Consider the following 27,260-nt stretch of genomic DNA (forward strand, 5'->3'; position numbering starts at 1 on the left):
ATGTTATTTGACTTCATCAGTGGGTGGTCAGCTGACTAGTCTTGTGATTGGGGTCCTGGGCTGGTGAGTACGGAAAGTCGTTTTTATCCGGTTTAATTTGGAATTTTGTTGTATTTTTAATCCATGGCGTACAATTCTCAGCGAAACAAAACTGAAGACTCGTTTCGCAAATTTGACATATAAATTTTTCAAATGGTTTAGGGGATTTAAGATAGTTGTTGTGCGAATTTTAAGTTACTGTTACAGTCCAGTATATACTTCCATCAGCAGGAATATAATGCTAAAATAGTGGATTGTGAGGCTGTTTCTAGGTCTTGAAACCGTTACAAAATTATTTTTTCTGTTTTTGATGCACGCAATCTCTAGTAGCTGGCAGTCAGCAGTGGAGGTTACGCCTACTTTTCGCCTTCTGTGGGCCGCTTAATTTTACTCGTCGCAGACCGTAGTTTCTAAATCATGTCATGTGAACACCTAATATTACAGTTTCATTTAACTGTGTTTGCAACATTAAACCAAATCCACTTTACGTTTGATTATATGTGACCTACATTTTGTTCGTGCGCCAGTAATAGGTTTGTATCTTCATAGATATATCACAAACATCTGGCCAATGCTTTTTTTTATCTGTGAACATTTAATATACTGGTCGCACGACTCTGATAGAAAATTTATGGTAGACGTTTGTCCAGCACGTTAAGAGTTTCATCTAACATGTTAAATATATCTGATTTGCAGTGACGCACAGTCAGTTGTTATACATCTGAGCTCTGTGTAAGAATAAAAAGCAACACCATTCTTCAACGTTAATTTCTTTTCCTAAAGTGTTTTTAATTGCTGTTAAAGTTGTCAGCGATAAAATAGCTGGTTTGATGTTGCTTTCATTATCTTTCTATCTGGTACCAGTCTTTTCATCTCTGCATATCTACCAAACTTTCTATCCTGAATGATCAGTTTTGCAGGTTCTGATGATGTCCAACCTCTACAGGTTCTTCCATTGACAAGTTAACTGTTTGTGGGTAAATAAGTAGGCCTAGATATCCTATTCACATATTTCTTCTCATGGGGGTAGGGAATATTCCTGATATTTTTTCCATAATATACTCTCCTTGGTTCCTAAAAATTTCAACTCATAATCCCATTAAACGTAAATGCGTCACTTGTCTATTATGCAAGATTTAAGATATGAACATGTCTTAAAACTATCTTAAAACATTGTACAAATGTTTGTGAAATATTTCTCCCTCCTGTACTGATCTTGAGTAATACTACTTTTGCATAGAATACATTCAGCTGTTCTGTGCATTCCCAGATTTCATTTCGACTTTCTGTTAGAATTCGCTTTTTTTAATTAACCCATTATTGTGTTTTCATTGTCGGCTCCATTCAATATCTACTCTTAATCATCATTACTTTCAGTGAGAAGCCCCAGGACGTCTCCCCAATTTCACATTCATACCTGAATCCTTTGTAGTATCAATTCAGTCTATGCATTTTATAGTAGTGTGATGCTGATTCTGGGCTTGTAAATGCCTGTTTCCTGGTTTTTAGAATTTGGGCACCAGGTTATTTTATACTTCCCAACTATTTTTACAGCTTCAAAGTCATTTTGATTGCTTTCCAGTATTTATTCAACTCTCATTTGCTTATCCTTGCCTTAAACAATCCCCCCCCCCCCCAAAAAAAAAAAATCGACCCAAATCAATCTTTTCCTTCCATATCACACTGTGTGATAGACATTGTTTATATAGTGTTTCATCTGTACTTCAGATGCTTCATAGATTAATATTTCTGCGTTGTATCTCAAGGTCCTAAGCTCAGACTTAATGAAGTAACTTGAACAGGATGACCTCCTTAATGCCAGCCCGGATGGATTTCGAAAACATCATTTGAAACCCAACTCCCACTTTTCTCTCATGACATACCGAAAGCTTTGGGTCAAGGTAATCAGGTATATGTATTTCTTGATTTCCGAATAGCATTTGATTCAGTATAACACCTATGCTTATTGTCAAAAGTGTGATCATACGGGGGTGTCAAGTGAAATTAGGACTAGACTTTAGAACTTTTTGGTAGAAATGATGTATTGTGTTATCTTGGTTGGAGAGGCATCGTCATATGTAGAAGTGACTTTGTGTGTGGCCCATGCAAGTGTGTTGGGAACTTTGCTGCTTGTGTGGTATATTAATGACCTTGCAGACCATATTAATAGTAAAATCAGGATTTTTGTAGATGATACATTTATCCGTAGTGAAATCAATCTGAAAGAAGCTGCATAAATACTTAGTCAGATCTTGGTAAGATTTCAAAGTGATGTTGAGATTGGCAACATGCTTTAAATGTTCAGCATGCCAACTTCCTTTAAATGTTCAAAATTGTAAATTTTGCACTTCACAGAATGAAAAAAATGTAGTTTCCCATGACTATAATATCAATGAGTCACTGTTGGAACCAGACAACTCGTACCAATACCTGGGTGTAGCACTCTGTAGGGATATGAAATAGCATGATCACATGATAGACTTAGGTTTATTGGTTGATTATTGGGGAAATTAAATCAATCTACGAAGGAGATTGTTTAAAAATCACTTGTTCTAGAATATTTCTCCAGTGTGAGGGACATGTACGAGATAGGACTAACAGGAGGTATTGAACCTACACAGGGGAGGGCAGTGTGAATGGTCACAGGTTTGTTTAATCCGTGGGAGTCTCACAGAGATACTGAAGGAACTGAACTGGAAGTCTCTTGAAGATAGTTGTAAACTATAGTGAGAAAGTCTAGTAACAAAGTTTCAAGAACCAGTGTTAAATTAATACTCTAGTGATATATTACAACCCCCCTATGTATCGCTTGCACAGGGATTGTGAGGATACAATTAGAATAATTACTGCACACACAGAGGCATTCAAACAATCATTCTTCCCATGTTCCATATGTGAATTTAACAGGAGGAAACCCTAATAATTGGAACAATAGGACATACTCCCTGCCGTGCATCTCAAGGTTTGCAGGGTATAGATATGGAGGTAGATTCAGAAAAAAATTATTCCAGACATCTGTGGTTTTTCTCAATACTGTAGTGTGATATGATTTTTGATATTTTAATACAGAGACGACTTTATCCCTTTTATGACCCCAGAAAGTGCTATTCCTAAACAATATATTAATTACACATTTATTTTCACAGATAAAATCATTCCAAATGACGAGCACACTGATAAAGACATCCGATGAGGACCGAGAGTCCAAATTCGGCTTCGTATTTGCCGTATCGGGACCTGGTGAGTAATTTCATAATCTATAAGGACTTTTCTATTTATTGGAGTATTAGGTTAATTTCTCACACTGATGACATATGACGTATGAAAGATCAAGAGCCAATTTTGTTCTGTGTGAATGTGCAAAATACTGGAAATTGGTTTGTATATTGTGTAATGTATATGTTCATGTATCTCGAGGTCCTAAGCTCAGACTTAATGAAGTAACTGAACTTCCGTTACAGTGGTGACAGCAGAACGGATGGCCGGTTCTGCTATGTACGAACTGGTGCGTGTTGGTTATTATGAACTGGTTGGAGAAATCATCCGGTTGGAGGGTGACATGGCAACAATCCAAGTGAGTAAAACCTCAGTATACAAGAAGTAAAATAACTATAGTAACCTTTCTATGTAATAGTTACAGCTATTTTGTATGTGAAACTATGCCAGAATTCCCTTACACCGTTGGAAGTATTTAAAGATATTACACAATTTTGGAATACTGGAAAGGCAACAATATACACGTATGTGTAGACAACTTGTCACAAATAGATAACTGGTAGGTAGTACATGTATACAATTAAATATGCATGCATGCATTTGTGTCAGGGGATTTATATTTTTGATTATAATATATTGGGAGTGGGAGGCAATCCGGCCTTAGGGAACACTTGTTTAGTCTCACCTGTCTGCTGACATGATTATTGCTCTCACTTTATTTTGTTATTCTCGATTCAGCTGGTATCACTTACATTTTTGGCCTTCTCGAGTCTTGGCAGTCTCCCAGCTTCAAGGCATTCTTTACTCTGTATCTGTCTTTGACTGTAATCAGATTGGTAGGGCGGGCAAAGAATGGAGATAATGATCCCACTAATCAGTTCTGGCGGGTGGTCACTAGGCATAAGAGAGGATGTGAGAATTTGAACATCCTAATAAAGCTTGCTTGCATTTTCTGCCGTGGCAGTGCCAGTCTGTTATTTCAGTATTGCTATGCTTACTGACCTTTGGAGGTTTGCTATGGAAGTTATTTACTTAGTCATAGTACTTGCTGGAGAATGCATTTAGTGTGTGGACCTAGCATGAGATGATTGAATTACCATGTAAGTGGTGTTCCTCGAGTAACATTGAGGTGAGTTAACCTGTTTATATATAATACTGTGCAGTTTTTACTGAATTCAGAGGGACTGGTTCAATCAGGGCTGACAAAGCTTCATAAAGTGTGAGAAAACATTTTGTTATAGGAGAGAGGAATGAATTGTTGCACAAACAGTATAACCATAAATTTAGTAATAATTTTTCAATAAAATTAGAATATTACGTAGCTGTTTTTTCCACTTTATCTGTAGGCGTGGAAGAAAAGAGTAGTTTTCTTTTACTTCTATTTTGACATACTGTAGAACCTCTGTAATGATCTCATATAACATGTCCCACCAGTGTAATACACTTTGGCTTTGAGTAACAGAGTATTAAAAGTTAGTGGGTATTAAATTCAAAGAATCAGACAGTTATTCAGGATCGTGAGTCACTTTCCATTGCTAAGCCCAAACTTGTTAATCTTTTTTTTCTTTGCAAGTTTCCATATTTCTGCATGATTATCCAGACACATTTGAAATTTTGAAGTAATTTGTAAAGCTCTACACAGATTTCATTTTCATTTGCAGTATTAAAATGCAATATGTCTCTGTACAAAGATTTTTGTGACAGTGGATTGAAAGTTGACACAGTTGTCTGCCAAGTCTTATCTTATCAGCAACTTAATTAAGATAAGGTTTTAAGAGATTTTCTGACAGAGCACTTGATATTTTAATCCGCTTTTCAATCACACAGCTGAAGATGTCAGAGTATAATTTTATGTAATAGTTTGTCTTCTTAACAATGGTATAAGTGCATACTAGATATCAACACAAATAATAATTTGATAACTACAAGCATTCCCTCAGACATGAAGCTGTGGGGAAGTAAAGCAGCATAATAAAGGAGGAAAGGCTCTAGTGAAAGAATGATTGGCTGATGTGTGTTTGACAGAATGGGAACAAACACCCCACCCTTCCCTAATACAGTTTCAACATTTTAATATTGACTCAGAATGTCCCCCTTTGATTTGATAGCTGTGTAATGTGCAGTAAAAATAATCTTTACGTGCTGAAAATCTTTCGTGAAATATCATTGCTGTTGTTTTACGTTCACTGGGAGCAAAATTTGAAACACAGTAACTGTTGGTCAGTTGTGCTCTTGATATGCAGATGCAATGAGACAGGCATTTCATTATAACTGCAATGAAATTGCACCCAAATTGAGATTTTTTTTCAGTTTAATTATTTGCACCACATTTACAATGTATCTGAAGTTATGGTATGAAGAAATTAATTGCGGATTTTGGCATACAGGATTATTCTGTTTCAAAGTGTAGCTTGAATTAATTTTTAAAAAATACCTATTTCAGCAATAAACAATACATCTTGTGATTCATAATTCATTATTGTCAGTTAAACACTTCATCAGTATCATAATTGGTTACTGAAGGAACACGTGAATCATTATTTGACCTAATGAATCTAGTAGTTGTGACTGGCCAAATTTGGCGAAGGGGAGTACATAACATGGTCACTGATATTACAGTTAGTGTTACATTTAATCTGTCAGGTACTTTGATAAAGAGGAAATTATTAACTTGTACAATTTCACACACATTCTATTTCTCTGCTGTCAAAACAAAGTACTGATATTTAAGAAGGTTGGGAGTAAAAGTCATCCACTGGTCCATCCATCCTAATATTATGCTCTTCACAGTTTGCCAAGTTCAGATGACACCAAAAATGAATCCTTCAGCAGGCTTGTTGTTGATTTCCAATGTCAACCTCATTCAACCAAACTCTGACTTTATCACTATTGACTCATGGCAAGGTGTTAGTTTAACTTTCCTTCAACCATATAGAATCCAACCAGTAACAGTCACTGTAATAATGGCCAAATATGGGTCATATACTTGGAAGCAAAAGGATACTGGACTATCCAGTTGGGCAACAACCATCAAAAATTAGGAAACATGAAGGGATCATTCATTATAAGCTTTGACCAGTGACTGACATTACAGTACCACCATCAATATCTCCACTTAGACAGCTGCCACTGATTACATACCAAGAAGTTCCTTCCTTACAGCCTAGGCACTTGGGACCATTCAATCTGTAGTGCCGAACAGTCCCTCTCCAAATATGCCAAACATTTCCTTCACAGGCCAAGATTAGCCTCCATACCTCATCCAGAAAAATCTCCAGTCACCTCCCGCATACCCACCAGCCAGCCAAAAGTCATTCTTTCATGACTACCACTCATGACTGGAACAACTGATCTGAGTTTCAACTACCTCTTGCTGTAACACTGAAATGAGGAATATCTATCCTACTGTCCTCCCGCCCCCCCCCCCCCCCCCAACAGTATTTCACACCCACCAAATCTACACAATACCCTTGTCTGTCCATACTCCACCCCCTGCTCCCAAACCTGTCCCTCTTGGCTCATATCCCTGCAGGAGAACTAGATACAGGACCTGATCCTTACAACCTCCCACACCACATACTTGAGCCCCGTCAAAGGTGTGTAACTTCTACCCTGTCCAGTGCAGGGCTACCTGTGAAAGCAACCATGTGAATTACAAACAGAGATGTAACCACTGTGCCACTTTCTACATGGGCATGATAACTAACAAGCTGTCTGCCCAAATGAATAGCCAAGCCAAACTGTGTCCAAGAGACAACTGGACCACCCAGTTACTTAACATGCTGTCCAACATGATTTGCTTCACTTTAATAAATGCAACCTGCTTTTCTGAATTGTGCAGGTGAGAACTCTCCCTACAACATATCCTTTGTCCCCGTAACTCCCCTGCCCTCAACTTTCACTAGCCTGTCCTCCACCTGCTGATCCCCTTCCCTGCTCCCACTTTAGTACTATGCTTTCTATCCCATCAATGCAGCTACTAGTCTTTTTCCCTTCTTTACCTCCCCCCCCCCTCCCCCTCCCCCTCCTTTTCTTGCTGCAGGGAGTAAGCATAACAGCCAAACTCTAAATATTGCCAATAAAAAGGTAGCAACAACTTGGCAGAACGCCCAGAAGCACATCACTAAACACAGTTTCAGTTTATTGCAGCTATCATGATTATGTGTGTGTGTGAGTATTAGATTTACCAGACAGCCTGAAAAGGCTCAAAACTAGTTCTAGAACTCCTCACAGTAATCTGTATTTATATTTCATTAATGTGTAGTCATGTGTTCTGCAGTATCCAAAATGGATAAAATTAATTTGTTTAACTTTTAATAAGACTGCTTCTCAGTATTAGGAGGCTTGAAGAGTGTTTTACCTTTCAATCTTTTTAGTTGTTCCCAGTTTGTTTTACAGAAGACCATCACTTCTGGAAAAAAATCTCAGCATTAGCATATGACTGGCATAACTGTGCATTTTAAATTTGTAATGAATTTTGATAAATGCATTTAGAATTTTGTAATAATATGTTGGTGACAAATGCCATGTATTAAAATTTGAATGTCTTGACAGATCATCCCCCCTCTTGCGACAGGCAATTCTCAAAATGATTATCACTATACATTACATAACTTGCTGTAAGAGTAAAGTTAATCTTAACTTCTGGACATTCACTAAAGAGGTTTCAACAACAAATTAACACTTATTAGTATTACAGAAATTAGTGGCAAAATTCATTTCTTCCATGAATTCGTGCCGAAAGCCCATATAAATATATACTGCTACTTGAAATCAAAGACTGCTCTGTGTAAAATTCATTTTCAGACATGTAAAACATTGGGGGTGCCACATCCTGTAACATTATTATAATACAACATGAATATTATTTTGTGATCTCATATCCTAAATATTGCACTGAGAACTTATTTGTCTCACAGGTATATGAAGACACCTCAGGTGTGACAGTAGGTGACCCTGTGCTGCGCACAGGCAAGCCGCTATCGGTGGAACTTGGGCCCGGTATCATGGGCAGCATCTTTGATGGTATCCAGCGTCCACTGAAGGACATCAATGAACTGTCGAATAGTATTTACATCCCAAAAGGTGTCAACGTACCTGCCCTCAGCCGCACTGCACAGTGGGATTTTAGCCCCGTCAGTGTTAAGGTAAGCCGAATTATGTGCTCTGTGAGAGCTCATAAACATTCCGACAGTATGATATATGGTAGTAACATGCTGTTTGCAAAATATGAGTACTTCCTAAATAGTATCTCCACATGTTTGGTTAAATTGTTACTGTAGTATGGGAAGCATAAATTGCTACTCAGTGCCTTCAGTCATGAGTGGCATTCTACCCTTTCCATATTGCTGTTAGTCCTTCCTGGACTTTCCCCCATTTAGTGGCTCTTTAGCAAGGAAAGTTTTGCTTCATAGTAGTAAGTTCAGGACAACATGTGAAGGAGTGGAAAATAACTGTTTTCTCCATTTGGAAAACTTTTGATTGAACTGAGATACAGTAGACCTACGTGGCAGAGGGTACTTTTTATTGGTAGATGGCGCAGGGGAAGAATGACTGCTTGTACATTTCTGTGAGAGCTGTTATGTACCTAATTTTATCTGTGCTATCTCTATGGGATAGATGTGGAGAGGGTTGAAGGATATTCATAAATTTTAACCTGGAGTACAGTTCTCGTGAAACGTTTGACATATTTCGTAAAGTGACTGCAAATTAAGCTATTTCTCTCGAAAGGTTAATCTGCTTGAGAATATTGTAAAATTACGAGGAGATGAAATTGGCATAGCGTCGATACACACGCGAAAAAAACTCTTCCTTCTTTACAGAGCTGTAAGTTCCTTTGTCAAAGAGGAAAGGGGGGAAGCAATTGGCAAAGGAGGCTAAGCAAAGAGTGGAATCCACATATTTTGCGAAGAATGAAAGAAGGCAGAGGTGAAGAAAGAAGTGTGAAGAGTCCAGGATTTTGAGAAAATATGCTGTTGGTTCATTTGAATTGTCAACTGTATACAAAAATATAGTAGATTATGTGTGGAAATAACATGAATGAAAACATTGAAAAAGGTTTCATTTAATTATATTTAAGGAGTTGAAATCATGATTTTTCAGATTGGGAGCCACATTACTGGTGGTGACCTGTATGGTTTGGTCCATGAAAATACTCTGGTGAAACACAAGTTGCTGCTGCCACCTCGTGCCAAAGGAACTGTCACATACATTGCAGAACCTGGAAATTATACAGTTGATGTGAGTACTGCAGTAGTTCTGCTATTAAACAACATTTAACTTGATAATAAAAACTATTGACATATATACAATGGAGTGAGTAAAGACGGTCACCATATTGTGACACACACACACACACACACACACACACACACACACACACACACACACACACACAAACACAAAATCGTACATGGGATTGTTTGTTTCAGGATATTGTTCTGGAGACAGAATTTGATGGTGAGAGATCGAAGTTCACTATGCTGCAAGTGTGGCCTGTACGTCAGCCCAGGCCTGTTACAGAAAAGCTGCCAGCCAATTACCCACTCCTTACTGGTCAACGTGTGCTTGACTCCCTATTCCCGTGAGTTAACTATTTTTCACAGTGACATACTGCCCAAAGTAACACCTGTTTAAATGTTTAATGTTAATATCACCTCACTACTGATGAACACCATAGTTACACAAATTGGAAGCAACGACTGAGACTGTGCCTGCTGGCACGAACAACCTAGCTGTGTCATCTCTCGTTACTGTTATTGCACATTAAAGAAGCAACTGGACCTTTCACCACTAAGGTAAAGGGCTCAACAAACAAACAACTGTGGTACTGTGTTAAGTAACATCTTATCACAGAAAAAGTTGTACTCTGTCCAGACTGAGAATAAAGTTAATAGCGTGCTTGGTTTGATGCCAGATTTTTAAGAGGGAAAGATCTTAATGTGCTAGCCACCTATTTTATTTGTTATGGGGCTATACTGGTGTACGTATGTGTTGCAGTAATCTGGTAATTTTCCTTGAAGATACTTCTAAAATTGTGGATATTAATTTCATCTTGTGCATTAAATGTGTGTGTGTGGGGGGGGGGGGGGGGGGGTCGTGATTGCACATGAGACAATGAAAGATGAGGTTTCCAGTGAATGCAGAGATGTTCTCCTAAATAAACAGGTACCTTCCTCCATCTTTGTCCTCTGAGATAGTTTGTGACAATGCAGTGACAATGACCTAAAAACGCTGTAAAATTTGAAATTTTATAGCTCTTTTTTCAGATTTGTGAGATGCAGATGTTGTTTTTGCTTTTATTATTTATTTACATTTGATCTGTTCAGGATTTAATTTTATTAATTTAATTTTTTTTACTGTATTCAATGGTACCTTTGCCAGTATCACTGAATGTGAAAGATGTTTATTAGTTTGGTAATATATTTATGATAACTGAGTGACCTGTTACAGTGTGTTTAGGCAATGTTTATTTTCATACAGAAAGCATTCAAATCAACGTCCAACCATCCAGGTGTTGGTTTTCTGTGGTTTCTCTTAATCATTTCAGATATAAGCCCACAATCAATTCCTTTGCCCTTTCTTTCATAACTAGCTAATTCTCTAAGCTCCTGAGTATTGACAAAAAGAATTTTTTGGACCTTAAGAAATAATTGCTCAAAAAATTGTAAATGAATGTGATGCTTATAATCATACAATTTTATTTATATTTCAGGTGTGTCCAGGGTGGAACAACGGCTATTCCTGGGGCCTTTGGTTGTGGCAAGACTGTAATTTCACAGTCATTGTCAAAATACTCAAACTCTGATGTAATTATCTACGTAGGTTGTGGGGAGCGAGGTAATGAGATGTCTGAGGTACTCAGGGACTTCCCTGAGCTGTCAGTGGAGATTGATGGTGTGACTGAGTCTATCATGAAGAGAACAGCGCTGGTTGCAAACACATCTAACATGCCTGTCGCTGCCCGAGAAGCATCTATCTACACAGGTACCTTTCAGTTAGCGAGCTATTAATGCTGTACACTGATAAGTCAAAACATTATGACCACTGTCTGCCACTATGTTCGATACCACCTGCTGGCATTGCAGGCATGTGAAGCAGTACCAAAAGTGCGTGAGTAGAGCATACATGGACAGGTCATCACCCTAGTAAAGATGTAGATTGCAAATGCAGAAATCCATGGATATAAGTGACTCTGCCAAAGGGCAGATTATTATTACACAGAGCTTGTGAACTAGTAGCTCGGAAATGGTGAAGCTGGTTGAATATTCACATGCTACTGTCGTGAGCATCTACGGATAGAGGTAGGAGGACAGTGAAGCTACGATTAGGCTCTAAATGGTTGGACGTCCACAAGTCTTTTCAGAATGTGGGTTTTGGAGATTTGTCTACTCTGTAAAATAGGATAGATGGTGGTCTGTGGCATCTGTCGAAAGAGCACAGTGCTGTTGCATACACAAGCACACCATTCATCACACATTGTTGAACATGGAGCTCCATTGCAGACCACCCCAATGTGTTTGCATGTTGACCCAACTTCATCATCAATAACGATTTCAGTGGCACGAGACCATCAGGATTCATTTGTTGATCAGTGGAAATGTCAGCTCCTTGGGTGAATCACATTTTTTGCTACATTAGGTCAGTGGTTGTATCCACAAATGCAGTCATTGAGGTGAACAATGACTTGAAACATGCAGCATGCCATGGACATAGGCTGGTGGAAACAGTATTATGCTATGGGAGACATTCTTTTGTGCTTGCATTGGGCCTGTGTGGTAGTATTTGAAGAGACACTGACAGCTGCAAACCAACTGAATCTCTTCATGCTTGATGTCTTCCGCAATGTCTTTCAGCAGTATAATTGTCCTTATCTGAGCCAGTACTGTGCTAGTCATGCGAGGATTGTAATAGTGAACTCATATTGATGTCTCGGTGACCAAATTCGCCTGGTGTAAATTCTGTGGAACCCATCTGGGTCACTACTGGGCACCACCATCACCACGTACAAGTCAGCAGCCCATTATTTGCACCAATTACATGGCCCTGTGTGTAGACATCTAATGCCACACACCTCCAAAAACCTTCCAACAAACTGTTGGACCCCAATATGCAGAATTAGTGATGTTTTCTTTCCACAGATGGACAAATCAGCTATTAAGCAAGTGGTCATAAGACTATTGGCTCATCGGTGTAAATGTAATCTCAAGTTCATATTTCTGTATGTTTTGATGATGATGATGATGATGATGATGATGATGATGATTATTATTAGTTTGTAGGGTGCTCAACTGTGCAGTCATCAGTGCCCGTACAAAGTCCCAATTTTTTCACAGTCCAACCTAGCCACTGTCATGAATGATGATGAAATAATGAGGACAACAGAAACACCCAGTCCCAGGGCAGAGTTCCCTGGCCAGGAATCAAACATGGGACCCTGTGATCCAGAGGTAGCAATGCTGACCACGAGCTGCAGATGTGTTTATTTTGAATCATTGACACAGACGTCCACTTCATTTAAAGTGAAGAAAATGGTTGTAATTGGTTTCTACACATACATTGGTATTGCATTTCATGATTAGCTTTTTGAGCCCTGTATAACTGATTAGTGATTGTCACACTGTTGGTATGATTCTGGGTTAAAGGGCTGAAGCAGGGTTGCAACCTAAGAGCATGAAATAGCTTACTCTAGTAGTTAAATACAATAGATTACTACTCCTTACATGAAAGACGTGGATATTGAAGATGGAAATACACTTCTGAATGCACATCATTTCCAAAAATCAGTAGCATAGAATCAACCAGTAGCATTGTGATGGCTTTATGACAAAAAAAGTGTACCTATTGCATCACACTATTAGCTTTTTGTTAGTCTCCTACCGAATCTGGGGTCCACCTCTCTGTTCTGTTCATTAATATAGTAATAAGAGAATGTACCAAATGAATGTAATAAAATTAAATAATTCTACACAGTGGAGTCAATGTATACATTTACTGCAAGTTCAATGAGCATTCTTTTGCGTTGCACAAATATGTATTGTGTTGCTCTCAAAATTCTACTGATCTCATAAATACCATACTAGAAAAAAAAATCATTTTTCTCTCTCCACAGGCATTACACTGTCAGAATATTTCAGAGACATGGGTTACAACGTATCTATGATGGCTGACTCAACATCACGTTGGGCTGAAGCTCTTCGAGAAATCTCAGGTCGATTGGCTGAAATGCCTGCAGACAGGTGAGGTGGAATTGTTTAATGGTTATTCTCTTTAATGTTGGATTTAATTAGAAACTTTTCATAATAATCACAACTATGGTATAGGCACCTATTCCTCTTGCTCATCACATTTTCTAGTACCTTGTTTGTTTATAACCGGTGGCTGTGAAAGCACCACTTTCTCAGTTGTGGCTCTGTCTGTCATTAAGCCCCTTTCCACATTCATCACTCTACACTTCATGAAAAACATAGGTGGCCCCTTGATGATTTTATGTAGGGTGCATAGCATATTCAGTTGCTCACTATCTTGGTACAACTGACATCACCATTAAAATGTGAGGTTGATATGTCATTGATAGCAATATGCTAGTTATTATGAAGGATTTTGAAATGTTAACTAGAGGTCACAGGCTGTCCTTGTATAATGCTGTGGCTTAGTAATGGTCCTAAGTACATCAAAGAACGGGAACTGAAGGTACGAAAATCCCTTAATTTTGAGTGTGTGAAATGTGGCCATCTTTTCCACCATATCAGAGCACTCACTTTATTTCTCATCTTGTGGCACTGTTAAATAGCAGAAAACTTACCTCTTCTGATCATAGTAAATGAGATGTTGCAAGCATAGACATTTTCAATGATGTGGTGTGTGCATATCCATTCTGACAAGGAGTTTCTGAGCCACATCATGTAGTTTTGGGGCTGGGCAGTGTGTGTTTTATATTCCAAATATGTTCGCTCTTTTTGGTATGTGGTGCCACACTGTCCATTTGTATAACTGAGTTGCAGCTTTAGCATGCTGCGAAGTACCTGTCATTGTGAAAACTATATTTTCTCAACTGCAACACATTCTCCACATGCGTACACATTGGCCAACATAAAGTGAAACAGCTTTTGGCATTACTAATTTTCAGAGTTTATTCCTTGGTGGTGCAGGGTATGAATTGTGATACCCAGTTTCCTGTTTGTACTGATTGACAGTGTGGAGGTTGCCTTTTAAGATTTTCACAAAACATATATTTGACAGAAGTCATTTTGTTGTTTCTCAAACTGTTTACCTTTAAAACTTATACACTTTTCATGATTTTGGAACAGATCTAGAAATATTTATTCTCACTCCAACGTTTGTACTGCAGAAACATGGTTTTAAAAAGGTTAAACACATTAACACACTGCCGAAGGATCCAGAGTTTACTCATGTTTCACATGCCATATGTTACAGATGGATCTCAAGATAACTAGTTTTTTCTACTCTCTATCTATAGGTGCCCCATTTTCACTACTCCATTTATTTAGTTGTGTATCAACTAGATTGCATGTACTTTTGCTTATTTACTATTTTGATTGTATTTTGGTGTTTCAAATAGTAACTTCTTTCACCTTGAAGGTCCTCCTGCCTGTAGAGGTGGTCCTATTCAGGAACTGGAAGGACATGAAAAAATCTGAAATACTTTGTGATGTTTTTGATTATTCAGATGTTCCTAGTGAGAATGAAGATGCAGGTGACTGTGTGTATGAATTAATGCTTTATGGTTCTGAGAACTATTCCATTGACAGTGACACATTGGGCCTGTAAAGAAGCATAAGGTGGCTGCATTTTCAAGTAATTCTGACACTAATGATCCTGTTCTAATGAGTGATTTATTTTATCGTAATGTTAGCCTTTTTGAGACACTGCCTGAATCTCGAATGTGTTACGGTGATGAAAATCTTTATTTACGTACTTTCTTTTAGATCAAAGAGAGAAAAAAAGTTATTAAATGGTGAATCAGGTGAATACAGATAACGGGACACTAAATCAACTTTTGTTTCTTTCAAATTGATTTCCTTGATTTTTATCGAAGACGTGTGACAAAGAATTCTGTTGAGATCGTCAGATTGTGTGGAATCCATTGAGAACTGATCTGTTTCAGAACTAAAGATTCACACAAAATCAAATATACTGCAGTTGTCAATACACATTTATCTCACAGTAAGCCATGTGCCAACCCTCTTGAATTATGTTGCACAGAAATTCTGTAAACCAATTGTAAACAATCCTCTCTAGAGATGACTGATTACTAAGTGTTAAATGAAGTGATTTGAGGCATTGATGCCAAGTTAGACCTTTACAAAAATTTTGCCATTTGCCCTCAGTAGCTACTGCTACTGTGACGGGCATTACAAATTGTAATCACATTAACTCTGATTTTATTTTGAAACAGAATGCATGTATAAGTCGTAAATATGTGCCATTTATGAATGAACTAGCACTTGCCGCACTCCATAAAATCTATGCATAAAATAAGACATGACGAAATTTATGTAATTTATTGGTCACAACAGTGCAGAAAAGAAAGTTACAGCAAGAAAAGGGAGTAGACTTAACATATGTTCCGCTTTATGGTTTTGGTACGTGCGTGCCTACAATAATTTATTTTTCTGTTCCAGTGGTTACCCTGCCTACTTAGGTGCACGACTTGCAAGTTTCTATGAGCGTGCAGGTCGTGTGAAATGCTTAGGTAACCCAGACCGAGAGGGCTCTGTGAGTATTGTAGGAGCTGTGTCGCCACCTGGTGGAGACTTCTCAGATCCCGTAACAACGGCCACACTGGGTATTGTCCAGGTGTTCTGGGGTCTCGACAAGAAACTTGCCCAGCGAAAGCACTTCCCGTCCATCAACTGGCTCATCTCGTACAGGTATGCTTTTGACAGTGTTTGTAATACTGGTGACATCAGAAGCAGAAAACAGTGCAGCAGTTGATATGCAACCTCTGTGTGTAATCTGACAATGGAAAATCCAGGATGGATTAACATTATAATATGAAATTGAATAGAGTGCTGCTTACCTTATACAGTAGTTGTTTACGATGCACCAAGGTGATATAGAGGAAGTTGTTGTAAACAATTTGATACAGGGTTCTGTTGTGCTCCATTAATACGAGAGATGACAAATTGGCCTAACCTACAGTGCATGTGCGGTGCATGATATTTTCAGTATTCTCTCGTTCACTGCACAAAAACCATTTGTCCTAGAGAAAAAAATGAACAGGATCTTTTTGTAGGAAATTTAATGTAGTGAAAGTTTTTACTTGGATGTGCACTAGGGGCTGTGGTTTTAGAATTATTTTTAAAAAACTTACAGAAGTGACCTTCAAATGCACCTCTATTCTCTCTCTCACCTCCTATCAATCAGAATTTTTATTATATCGCTAATGTCCCTCCTTTCTACCTCTACAAAAATTTGCAACTACACAAATAATTCCCATGTTAGACTTTCTTTTGTTCTTTGTTCACTAGTATGTCAGGCCTTCAGCTTAGCTGTGAACTTACAAATTGTAAAGCTGACTTTTGTGTAATTTTTACTACAGTTTTGTAGATTTTAACAGCATAAAATTAACAAGTAAATAATTCTGTCCGTCTGGCGTTCTTAATGTGAGACTACTGTGCCTGTGAGGACTAAGTTATCAAATCAAAAATGTAAATAGATTTTGCGTAACATTCACAAGTCTTTTTTCTTAAATCCCTCATGAGAAAGTTTAAATCAGTGAAGACCAAAAAAGGTCAAATTGTCATGTAGATCAAAATTTCTGTGCACTGGTAGGAGGAAGTGGTATGAACAAAATATTAAAAATCCTGACCATTGGAGAAAGGAAGGGGGGGGGGTGAATGAATGAATGAATAAGTGGCTGGGTGTACCTTTCCAGGTCACTTTTGTATGTTTTTTCTTGAATAAGTCAAAAACTGTAGCCCATAGTGATAATACCTCAATACAAAATCAAACTACTTTAAATTTCTAACAAGAAAAGTCTAATCCATTTTTTTCTCTGCAACCAATTTAGCTGAATGAGAGAGGAAGTTGAAAATTTCACGTATTGTGCATGTACTGTAGCCTAGATAGTTTATGTACACTATTTTGAGATGGTCTCCTGTCTTGATGGACCATAAGTGTACCATAGTAAATTGCTCATACCAACTTTTTCTAGGCCACTGTAAGACATTTAAGTCAGCATTTACGCCCTGTAGAAGATGCATTGAGTGGCTGATAGGTACACTAAGAGTAGGCTATAACAACTAATTTTATTCATAAGTAACTAACTAATTAATTAAGTAATTCTTGTGGAAAGTGATAGCACAATAATCCATGCTATGAAATTGTACATGAAGTAGGACGGACGGCAACAGATCTTGGCAAAAGTAAAACAGAAAATTCAATTAATAATGGGTAAAGAACATGCTACATTTTACATTTAGCCATTATCAACCACTTTGCAATTATCATTACCATAATTCAGTTCTCTTTAATTCGTTTATATATCTTGCCTTGGTGTCTTGTATCCTGAAATAAGTAAACATCTAAAATTGTTGTAGAATGATTGTGCAACTTTATTTGTAACAGCAACTGAAGTTTTACAGAAAGGAAACTTCAGGAACAATTTGTTCCAGAACATACTTGTTAAGATACATATAATGTTCCTATTATACTCTGAGGTAACAAAAGTCGTAGGACACCTTCTAATATCATGTCAGACCTCCATTTGCATGGCATAGTGCAGCAACTCGACAATGCATGGACTTACCAAGTTGCAAGTCCCCCCAAATATTGAGCCATGCTGCCTATGTAGCCATCCCTAATTGTGAAAGTGTTCCCAATGCACAATGTTGTGCATGAACTGACCTCCCGATTATGTCCCATAAAGGTTTGATGGGACTGGGTGATCAGGTGGCCAAATCATTCATTCGAATTGTCCAGAATGTCCTTCAAACCATTGCGAACAATTGTGGTTCAGTGACAGTGTTTAGGAGGATGAAGTCCATGAATGGCTGCGAATGGTCTCATAGTAGCTGAACATAACCATTTCCAGTCAATGTTCGATTCAGTTGGACCAGAGGATCCAGTCCACTCTTTGTAAACATAGCTCACACCATTATGGAACCACCATCAGCTTGCACAATGCCTAGTTGACAACTTATGTCCATGGCTTCATAGGGTCTGGGCCACATTCAGATCCCATCGTCGGCTCTTACCAACTGGAATGGGACTCGTGTGAACAGGCTACTGTTTTCCAGTCGTCTGGGGTCCAGCTGATAGTCACAAGGCCAGGAAAGAAGGTGCAGGCAATTTTGCGCTGTTAGCAAAGGCACTCACATCGGTTGTCTACTGCTGTAGGCCATTAACACCAGATTTTGCTACACTGCCCTAACAGATATGTTCATCATATGGCCCACATTGATTTCTGTTCCCCCCCCCCCCCCCCCCCATGCAGTGTTGCTTGTCTGTTAGCATTGACAACTATGCAAATGCCCCTGGCTCTCAATCATTAAGTGAAGGCAATCAGGTACTGCACTGTCCTCGATGAGAGGTAATGCCTGAAATTAGGTATTCTCAGCACACTATAGATGCTGTGGATATCGAAATATTAAATTCCCTAATGATTTCAGAAATGGAATGTCCCATGCATCTAGCTCCAACTACCATCCTACGTTCAGTGTCTGTTAATTCCTGTTGTGCGGCCATAACCATGATGGAAACCTTTTCACGTGAGTCACCTGAGTACAAATGATAGTAGCATCAATGCACTGCCCTTTTATATCTCTTGTATGCAATACAACCACCATATGTACAGCTGGTTTCTGTCAGCTCAGTGTGTATCTCTGAATTGCATTTTTTGATCTGTAGCTTATTCACATATTTATTTTAACAGTAAATACATGCGTGCTCTGGATGACTTCTACGACAAGAACTTCCCTGAGTTTGTGCCATTGCGTACAAAGGTGAAAGAGATTCTGCAAGAGGAAGAAGATCTGTCTGAAATTGTACAACTGGTTGGTAAAGCATCCTTGGCAGAAACTGACAAGATTACACTTGAGGTGGCCAAACTATTGAAGGATGACTTCTTGCAGCAGAACAGGTTGGTTGCTACTATAGATAGGGCTTTACAAAAACTTTTCAGCTTTGTGTTTCATAGTTCTCTCAAAATGACTTAAGTTTTCCAGTATTTCATTCTGTTTCCTATTAGCTGTATGCACAAGACATTTGTCTGCAGTTTTCCATTTTCCGTGGGTCCTGATTTGTTTTGTACTGAATTTAGGAATGAAACCGATTGTACGTAGGCTAGTGGTGCTGCCTTAGAGGTACGACAGCATCCATATTGTTAATGATTTTGTAAGATTATTTACTTGAGCCTTATTTCACACAAATGGTATCATAACCAGTTTGGGCCTGTTAGTCATCATCAGACGATCTAAATGTATTACAAAGTAATTTATCAAAGTCTGGCTGGGAAAGGAGCATCTCCTCCCATGGTCAGTTGTAGTTTGATGAGTTACTATGTAACATTCACATTGTCTGATGGCTTGTTAACAAGTCAAAACTGGTAATAATACAATTTGTGTGACCTGAAGCTGAAGTGTCTAATTTAAGTGCAAACTGATTGTCCTAAGTACAGGAAATATATATTCGCAGCTGTGAAGATGGACTACCATCAGCTATTTGATGGAATGACGACAATGAAAATTTGTGCCCGATAGGGACTCGAACCCAGATTTCCCACTTATCGCAAGCTGTCACCTTACCATTAGTCATGACTCACAGCGAGATCCAAACATCTCTATGTCATCAATCAAGTGTCTACATCATGCATGTATATCTGAAGGAATTTACATCAGAATTTGCATTAACACACACACTGCAAGTGTATGAAGAGTCTTCTGTTCTGTCTATAGACAGTGTGTTAGTAGTAAATATAGGTATATTCTCTAGTGGCTTCATACATGACCTCAGAAACTAGCCCAGGATAATACCCTCCTGAAGGGAATGTACCATCCAAAGAGGAGTACATTTAGCCACTGGACAACTGTGATAGTGCTGTGACCAGTGCCCATGGGAATTCATATCAAGACAGTGTTGTTAAACCTTTCAGCACTGTGCCTGTGCGCCGTATGGGAAAGCATCTGCTTAGTGTGTCACAGACTCTGTTTAAGCACATAAAATGGAGATAGTCCTTTGTTTTGTTGCTAAAAGGGCTCTACTTAGTGGTGGTGCAAGAAGAGTAATTTGTTATTTGTTTGTGAATGTTTACGTGGTAGGAATGGTTTGTAAGGACCTGATAAAGGCAGAGATTTTGGGTGCTTTATTTGGAGATCCAGGATCAAAAACAAAGGTGCTGACAGAAGATTCATGCTTCCTAGAAGAAAGTATGAAGGATGAATCACTCACACACGTGTTTCAGTTGCCTGTAAAGAGTGTTCATTTTCATGATTTGTATGAGAGCAATGTTCATTCTTCATTTCCATTTGGGACTTCGCAGTACTGATGTAAACAGTGTTTCTCTATTCAGATAATGGTTCAGACCATCAGTTACAATCTGTTGCAACAAAGAAACTTAAAGGCAATCTCCATATGGCATAAATTGTCTGCATTAAAGTTACATGAAATATTATTTTGCATATATGCATTCTCCAGTTGCCTAAACTTGGTGATTATTGGTCCACACTCATATTGGGAGTCAGGATTTGTAAGTAAATTTGGGACTTGAACATTTTGGCTGTATTGTTCATTTGCTTTTGCATCACACAGGATTACTTTACCACAAGTAACTACATTAAAACCGTATAAAATATTCAGCTGCATTTACATACTATTACACATTCCTGTACTAGTTTTGCAAATGCAGGCAAATGTAATTGTACCACCATTTTCATGTGTTTCTTGTTCATAAATTGTGTATTTGAAATTTTTATTTTGAAATACTAGTTTCCTGTAAGTGACACACTTTTCACTTTTAAATGGTGCAAGAGTAATGTTCCTATAGTGTTTCTGTTGGTTTCAGTGTTGTTGATGACAGTTGTCTTGATTGTTTTCACTGCTTTCTCGAAAATATTTATTGAAACTATTCTTTAAATTTATTCTTTATTTCATTTTCTCAGCTGCATGTTTATTTCATACAATTGTGCAACTGAGACATTGAAATAAAGAATAAATTTAAGCAGTATTGTAAATCACACTCACCTTATTAATATAAAGAAGGATGCTAATGACCATAAATTGTAATAATAAAATCAGATATCTGTTAAGTGTTGTGTAAAAGATTAAAAGCAACACCATATTTTTTTCAGCTACTCACCATATGATCGTTTCTGCCCATTCTACAAGACAGTAGGCATGCTGAAAAACATGATTGCTTTCTATGACATGTCTCGGCATGCAGTTGAATCTACTGCTCAGAGTGAGAACAAGATCACTTGGAATGTTATCAGAGATTCTATGGGCAACATTCTGTATCAGCTTTCATCTATGAAGTTCAAGGTAAAATAACTTATTTTAATTGGGCTGATTAGATACAAAGAAAAATGCTTAACACGAAAATAATTTTGTAGTGCTGACAAAACATTGTGTAACTCCACATTTTTTTTCTTGTAACATGAAATGAAAGTAGTTAAACATGAAAGGATTGCATTTCTTGGACAAACAAATATGCCTGTTTCCTGCAGTTGCAATGTCACTTAGACTTGTGAGACACTGCACAATAATATATTTTTGCCCAGAAACAATAATATGTGCTATCTATAATATACAGATTGCACAGAATGTGTCTATTGATGTAAATAAAGGTGAGAAATTTCTTTTAACATAAAAAAATGTCAGTGCTCTCAGCTTGGGATAAAAGATTTTACACTGTGTATACTATTAATGTATTCACAACCAACAATTTGTTTACAAAAGTTTTTGTGAACATTGTATGTGTTCAGTGAAGAGTGGTGCTCCCATCCCATAAAATAAAACTATTGGCTTGTTGCAGAGAAATTGATTGCAAAACATTGTTACCCATCTGTTTTAAATTTAGGTCATTATGGAAATAACATTGGGATTACATTTCATTTCCTTATACACCCCCCACCCCCAGTGGTAATTTTATTGGCATTATATTATTTCCTACTTTAATACGAGAGCTTCCCCAGCCATCAATATCACTAGAAATTAACGCAAGTGTGAATGCTAGAATGTTAGGATATAAGAACAGATGCTAAATGCATGTATTGACTATGTAATCATCTTGTCATTGTGCTTCCTTAGATTTCCTGATCTGTTAAAATATGAGGTGTGTTCAGGGGGAGGGGGGGAAGGCTTTTTTTTCCCTCAACTGCATCAATGTAATCCTCTTCGAAATAGTCACTGTAGTCAAAATACACACTCTTTTCAATCCCAGAAACATTTATGGAACTCAGTCTCAAGCATAGCTTTTAGCTCCATCAGTGATGCGTTTTTGATATCGTCTATGTTATTGAAACAGTGGCACTCTAAAGTTTAGTTTCTGTACGGAGACAGAAAAGCCACATATAAATAGTAATTCTTAGTGATTGTTCGACCTAGTGGCAAGTATTTGTTTTGCACTATGCCATAAAAAACAAAGAACAAAGCTAGCACAAGTTCCACATTTGACCATACTCATTGAGCTTCCACCTAGCCAGCTGAGCCTTAGTTTTGGCATTTTATTCTCAGGCTGATTTCCTCACCTGTTATGACACATTTCAGCAGTTCTGCATTGTCATTGACTTCAGTGACTCACAAGCATCTTACATTCGCTGCTGGTCTTGTATGAAATTCAACAGTTTTCAAACAAATTTTGCTGTCTGCATCTACATCCATACTCCGTAAGCCACCTGACGGTGTGTGGTGGAGGGTACTTTGAGTACCTCTGTCATGTTTCATACCAGTCATCCGAAAAAAATTTGTGGTTTGGGCTGTTTTCATTGACTTCTTTGATAGTGATTCGGCAATCATTCATAATCATTTCATTCTCTTTTACTAAGATTTCATCGGTCGATGAATTGCTGAGGCGTATAGGGCACTTTCTGCTCTTAATTATTTAAAGGCCTTCTTCAAAATGCTTTAGTACTTGTAAATTCTTGTTTTATCCAGTGGAGTCACCAAAAGCAATATTTAAGACTTCTAAAACTTGGCTGTGGTTTGTTCTGTTCTTATAGCAAAATTAAATATGAATTCTCTGTTCCATTTCTATACGAAGTAAGTAGTTGTCAGTGCTAGTAAAACATATGTAACCTTTTTGATAGCTGACACCAGACTAAGTATTAAATATGGCTAACATAGTGTACATACTTATAAGACATGTTTACCAACACAGCAATAAAATAAATTCACAAATCAAACTTACACAGCATGTGAATTACAACATTCTTGTTACTTTTTGAACATACCAATTGAAATTTTGAAGGTGTTGACACATTTGAGATGGTGCTAGACTCTGACTCAGTTGAAACAGTTAAAGTAGTGACAAAATGAGTTACTCACAAGAATAGAATCACCTTCATTGTAATCACTTAGAAACATTACCACTTTACACTTTTTTTACAGGTTTAATGATGTCATTCACTGCAGTCATCCTTGGGACCATGAAACAGTCATCATGATCGTTTTCACTAGAAACATATGAATAATCACTTCAATAATCTTCAAAAGTATTCCAGATTCCTTCATCTCCTTCCATTTTCTCAATAGAACCATCTGTAAAAGCAGAAGAAACTTAAAGATGTTGACAGTAACTATTTGAAATATCAAAATACAGTTAAGATGGTGGATAAACAAAATAATAATAGTATTAGGAAAAGGATAGATTGGTACTCACCATAAAGTTGACATCGTGAATTGTAAACAGAACAATGAAAAGTCTTTTTGTTGCGCCTGTGTGCAACTCAGATGTCATCTTTACAGTAAATGGCAATCTATCCTTTTCCGAATATTGTTGACATTCCCATTGTCTAAATAAACAGAAGGTACATTAAGGCCATCAAGAAAATACATTGACCACTGGTGTCCATGAAGCCATCTTGGCACAGTGATTCACACAACTGCACGGATTACCCTGACATGCCTCCCTCCTCGTTCCAAGTTCTCACTGCTGCCCCAGTCCACTTTAAAACCTCCCATACACATGAACAGCATTTCCAAGGCTCTCTGTGTTCCGGAATAGCATCTCAGCATTTAATGTAAGTGAGCGATCCAGCCCGAAACCCAGGTGCAGGTACTTACACAAATGAAATTACACAATTTCAGAGACTGATGCCCCATTTACGTTTGATACTGAGGTGCTATTCCAGAATTTGGAGAGCCTTGGCGGTTCTGTTCATGTGTAAGGGGAAATGTAAAGTAGACTGGGGCGGCAGTGAGAATTTGGATCGAGGAAGGAGGCATGTCAGGGTAATATGTGCAGTTGTGTGAACTGCTATGCCAAGGTGGATTAGTGGTTAATGCATCTGTGTGTGTTTGAGATCAGTAAAGTCTCTGTAACTGCCATTCCATTTGTAGCTGATTATGTATTGTGATTGCCTGTGTGGTTCTGTGTTTCAAATTTATTTGCAATAATAGATCTCCAAAGATGTAGTAGCTTCATGCGGCCATCACTTTCCTGTACTTTATGTAGTCAGGGGAAAACACCTGAAAAATGTTGGTTTGTTGAGATGATGTATCAATTGATGGATAAAAGCCAGGCTGAAATCACTCGGCTGACTTTTACTTTCTAGGTCTCATTGGTTGACAGGCTTCATATTAGTCACATGCTTGTCATTGCTGTGTTTATATGCAGTTTCCTAAGTTGTGAACTCTTGGTGTCAGAAAATTAAATTGTGGAGAACTCAGCAAATTGTTTTGAAAGAAAACTTTATGGCATAGTATTCTTAATAATGAATAAGAAAAAATATGAGAACGTGTTTAATGTTGTCGGTATATTAGACTGTTCTGTAATATTTGCTAATATATTCTTCAGTCAGGTGAGTGTATTAGCAATCTATAAGGGTTTCATTACATAAGGAGTGGAAACAAAGATTCAGATTCCTTCCATTGCATTTTTTCATTTGAAATCTTAAGCTTTTTTTATGCAAAACTACTGTCAGATAAATTTCCTTTACTGCCTTTGTTTCGTGGTCTTGTGGTTTCTCTCTGTACCTACTTACTGGGAGGCTGCAGAATGCAATTAAGTGCTAACCTAAGCTTTTTGTGGCTAGAAGGTGCAGAATATGATCAACTGGACCCCATGAAACTAGATGAGAGATGTTTGTGGAAAATAAATCTTGGAAGTTGCAGAAGTTCCTGTAATATACTTAGGAGGTACCAAGAAGTATACTGTACACACAAATCATTCCTGCACCACCAACCCTCCCCCTCCCCACATAATTAAATTTAATGACAGTGCCATAGTGGAGGACAAGTTTCTGCTTACCACATGCTGAAACTGGATTGCCTCTCCAGAAACTTTTGATGAAGTGGCAGAGATTCTCTTTCTTCTGCTGTCAGTTTGTATTCCAGTTTTGCTGGTTGGTAGACAGATATTTTTCTTCCATTACTATAGTTTTTCAGAAATACATTCCACAGTTTTACAGCTTGTCGTTTTCCACTTAGTTAAATCGCGATTGTGCTGGTGCCCATTGTGTGTGTTCTGTAGTGTATGATGTTTTTTACCTACCGTCGTGGTACAGTATGGATGTAAATTTGTGTACACACATAATGAGTGTTTCATTTAAAATTTCAGGACCCAGTTAAGGATGGAGAAGCAAAGATCAAGGCAGACTTTGAGCAACTTCACGAAGACATTCAGCAGTCCTTCAGGAACCTGGAGGATTAAAGTGGTAGCTGCCTGCAATTCACTCGGTGCAGTTGTCTCCTTCGGTAGCCTCTCTAGGACTGCCAAGTGGCATGGTTGCTCAACATCTAAGCATTCCTTTGCCCCATAAGGACTACAGCAGATGGAATTTCAGTTTGGCTGGTTTCATTGGTGCTAAGGTTATGTTGTGCCCATTTCTGCTTCTCACATTCCAGCAGAGAAGAATTTACTTCAGTTTTCTTCCGTTTTCCTTCTTCCTGCTTTTAAGTGTCAGTATGGAGGTAACATAAATTATAAATCCCATTTAACTGTGTGTGCTGCAGTCCTGTAAATTTATTTGCCCCCTCTAAATCCCTTCTGTGTGTAACATGAGATTGCCATCTGTATGTATGTACACACCATACTGCAGTATTTGAAATCAGTTAGAAGATGAATCACATCACTTACTCATTGTTTCACATAGCATGCGTGCAAACTGCCATCAATTTTCTTATTTATTTGAATAGTTCTCACATTTGCAGTGTTGCAGATTCTTTTAATTATCATCCCATTGAGACTGAGTCAATCCTGCAGTTGTAACTCACTATTTACACACACATTTAAGTGTTACAAAAATAAAGAAAAAATAATTGTTGTATATTGAAAGTACAAGGAACAAAGTTGCATTTAAAATTGTTAATGTATTTTATATTTCTCTGTAGACACAAAGTTAATTCAGTTGGCTTAATGGAGATGTGTGTAAATCTAACATAGCAGTTTGTGCACAAAGTGTGTATATGTGAAGTGGAGATGGTTTCTAATTTGCTGATTGATTGCCAGTATTAATTTAAACAACTGTAGTTGTGGGATGTAGTGGGAAGATATTTTTTCCATAAAATTGGTGGATGTATGTGTCAGATATTGGTTGCATGTGTAAAATAGTGATCCCAGTAACTGTAAAGCTTTAGAATAGCAGGGTACAGTTACTGACTGTATAGTTGTACAGGTGTTGTTACTTTTAAGAATTTATTGACACAAAGGTGAAAGTCTATTATTGTATTGTAATGTTTATAGCATTTAAGGTTTAAAAAATCCTATTTCTGTGTATAAATGTTACCATTCCTCACGAAACATAACTGTGTAGAAATACGGTCAACTTCATGTTCATTTGCATTTCACTGTTGTCACATGAATAAATTATCCAACATGATCACAA

At 37.8% G+C, this 27,260-nt stretch overlaps 1 protein-coding gene across 1 annotated transcript; it reads left to right on the forward strand.

The window, feature by feature from the left end:
• Positions 1–27,260, forward strand: LOC126210133 (V-type proton ATPase catalytic subunit A). Its single transcript, XM_049939281.1, has 12 exons — positions 1–63; positions 3,186–3,279; positions 3,501–3,613; positions 8,175–8,402; positions 9,358–9,495; positions 9,687–9,838; positions 10,970–11,241; positions 13,367–13,493; positions 15,900–16,148; positions 19,154–19,360; positions 21,567–21,756; positions 25,994–27,260. Exons 2-12 carry the CDS (start codon positions 3,201–3,203, stop codon positions 26,084–26,086), a joined length of 1,848 nt encoding a protein of 615 aa, XP_049795238.1. The 5' UTR covers positions 1–63; positions 3,186–3,200; the 3' UTR covers positions 26,087–27,260.

The sequence above is a fragment of the Schistocerca nitens genome, chromosome 10, assembly GCF_023898315.1.
Source record: "Schistocerca nitens isolate TAMUIC-IGC-003100 chromosome 10, iqSchNite1.1, whole genome shotgun sequence".
Classification (NCBI taxonomy): domain Eukaryota; kingdom Metazoa; phylum Arthropoda; class Insecta; order Orthoptera; family Acrididae; genus Schistocerca; species Schistocerca nitens.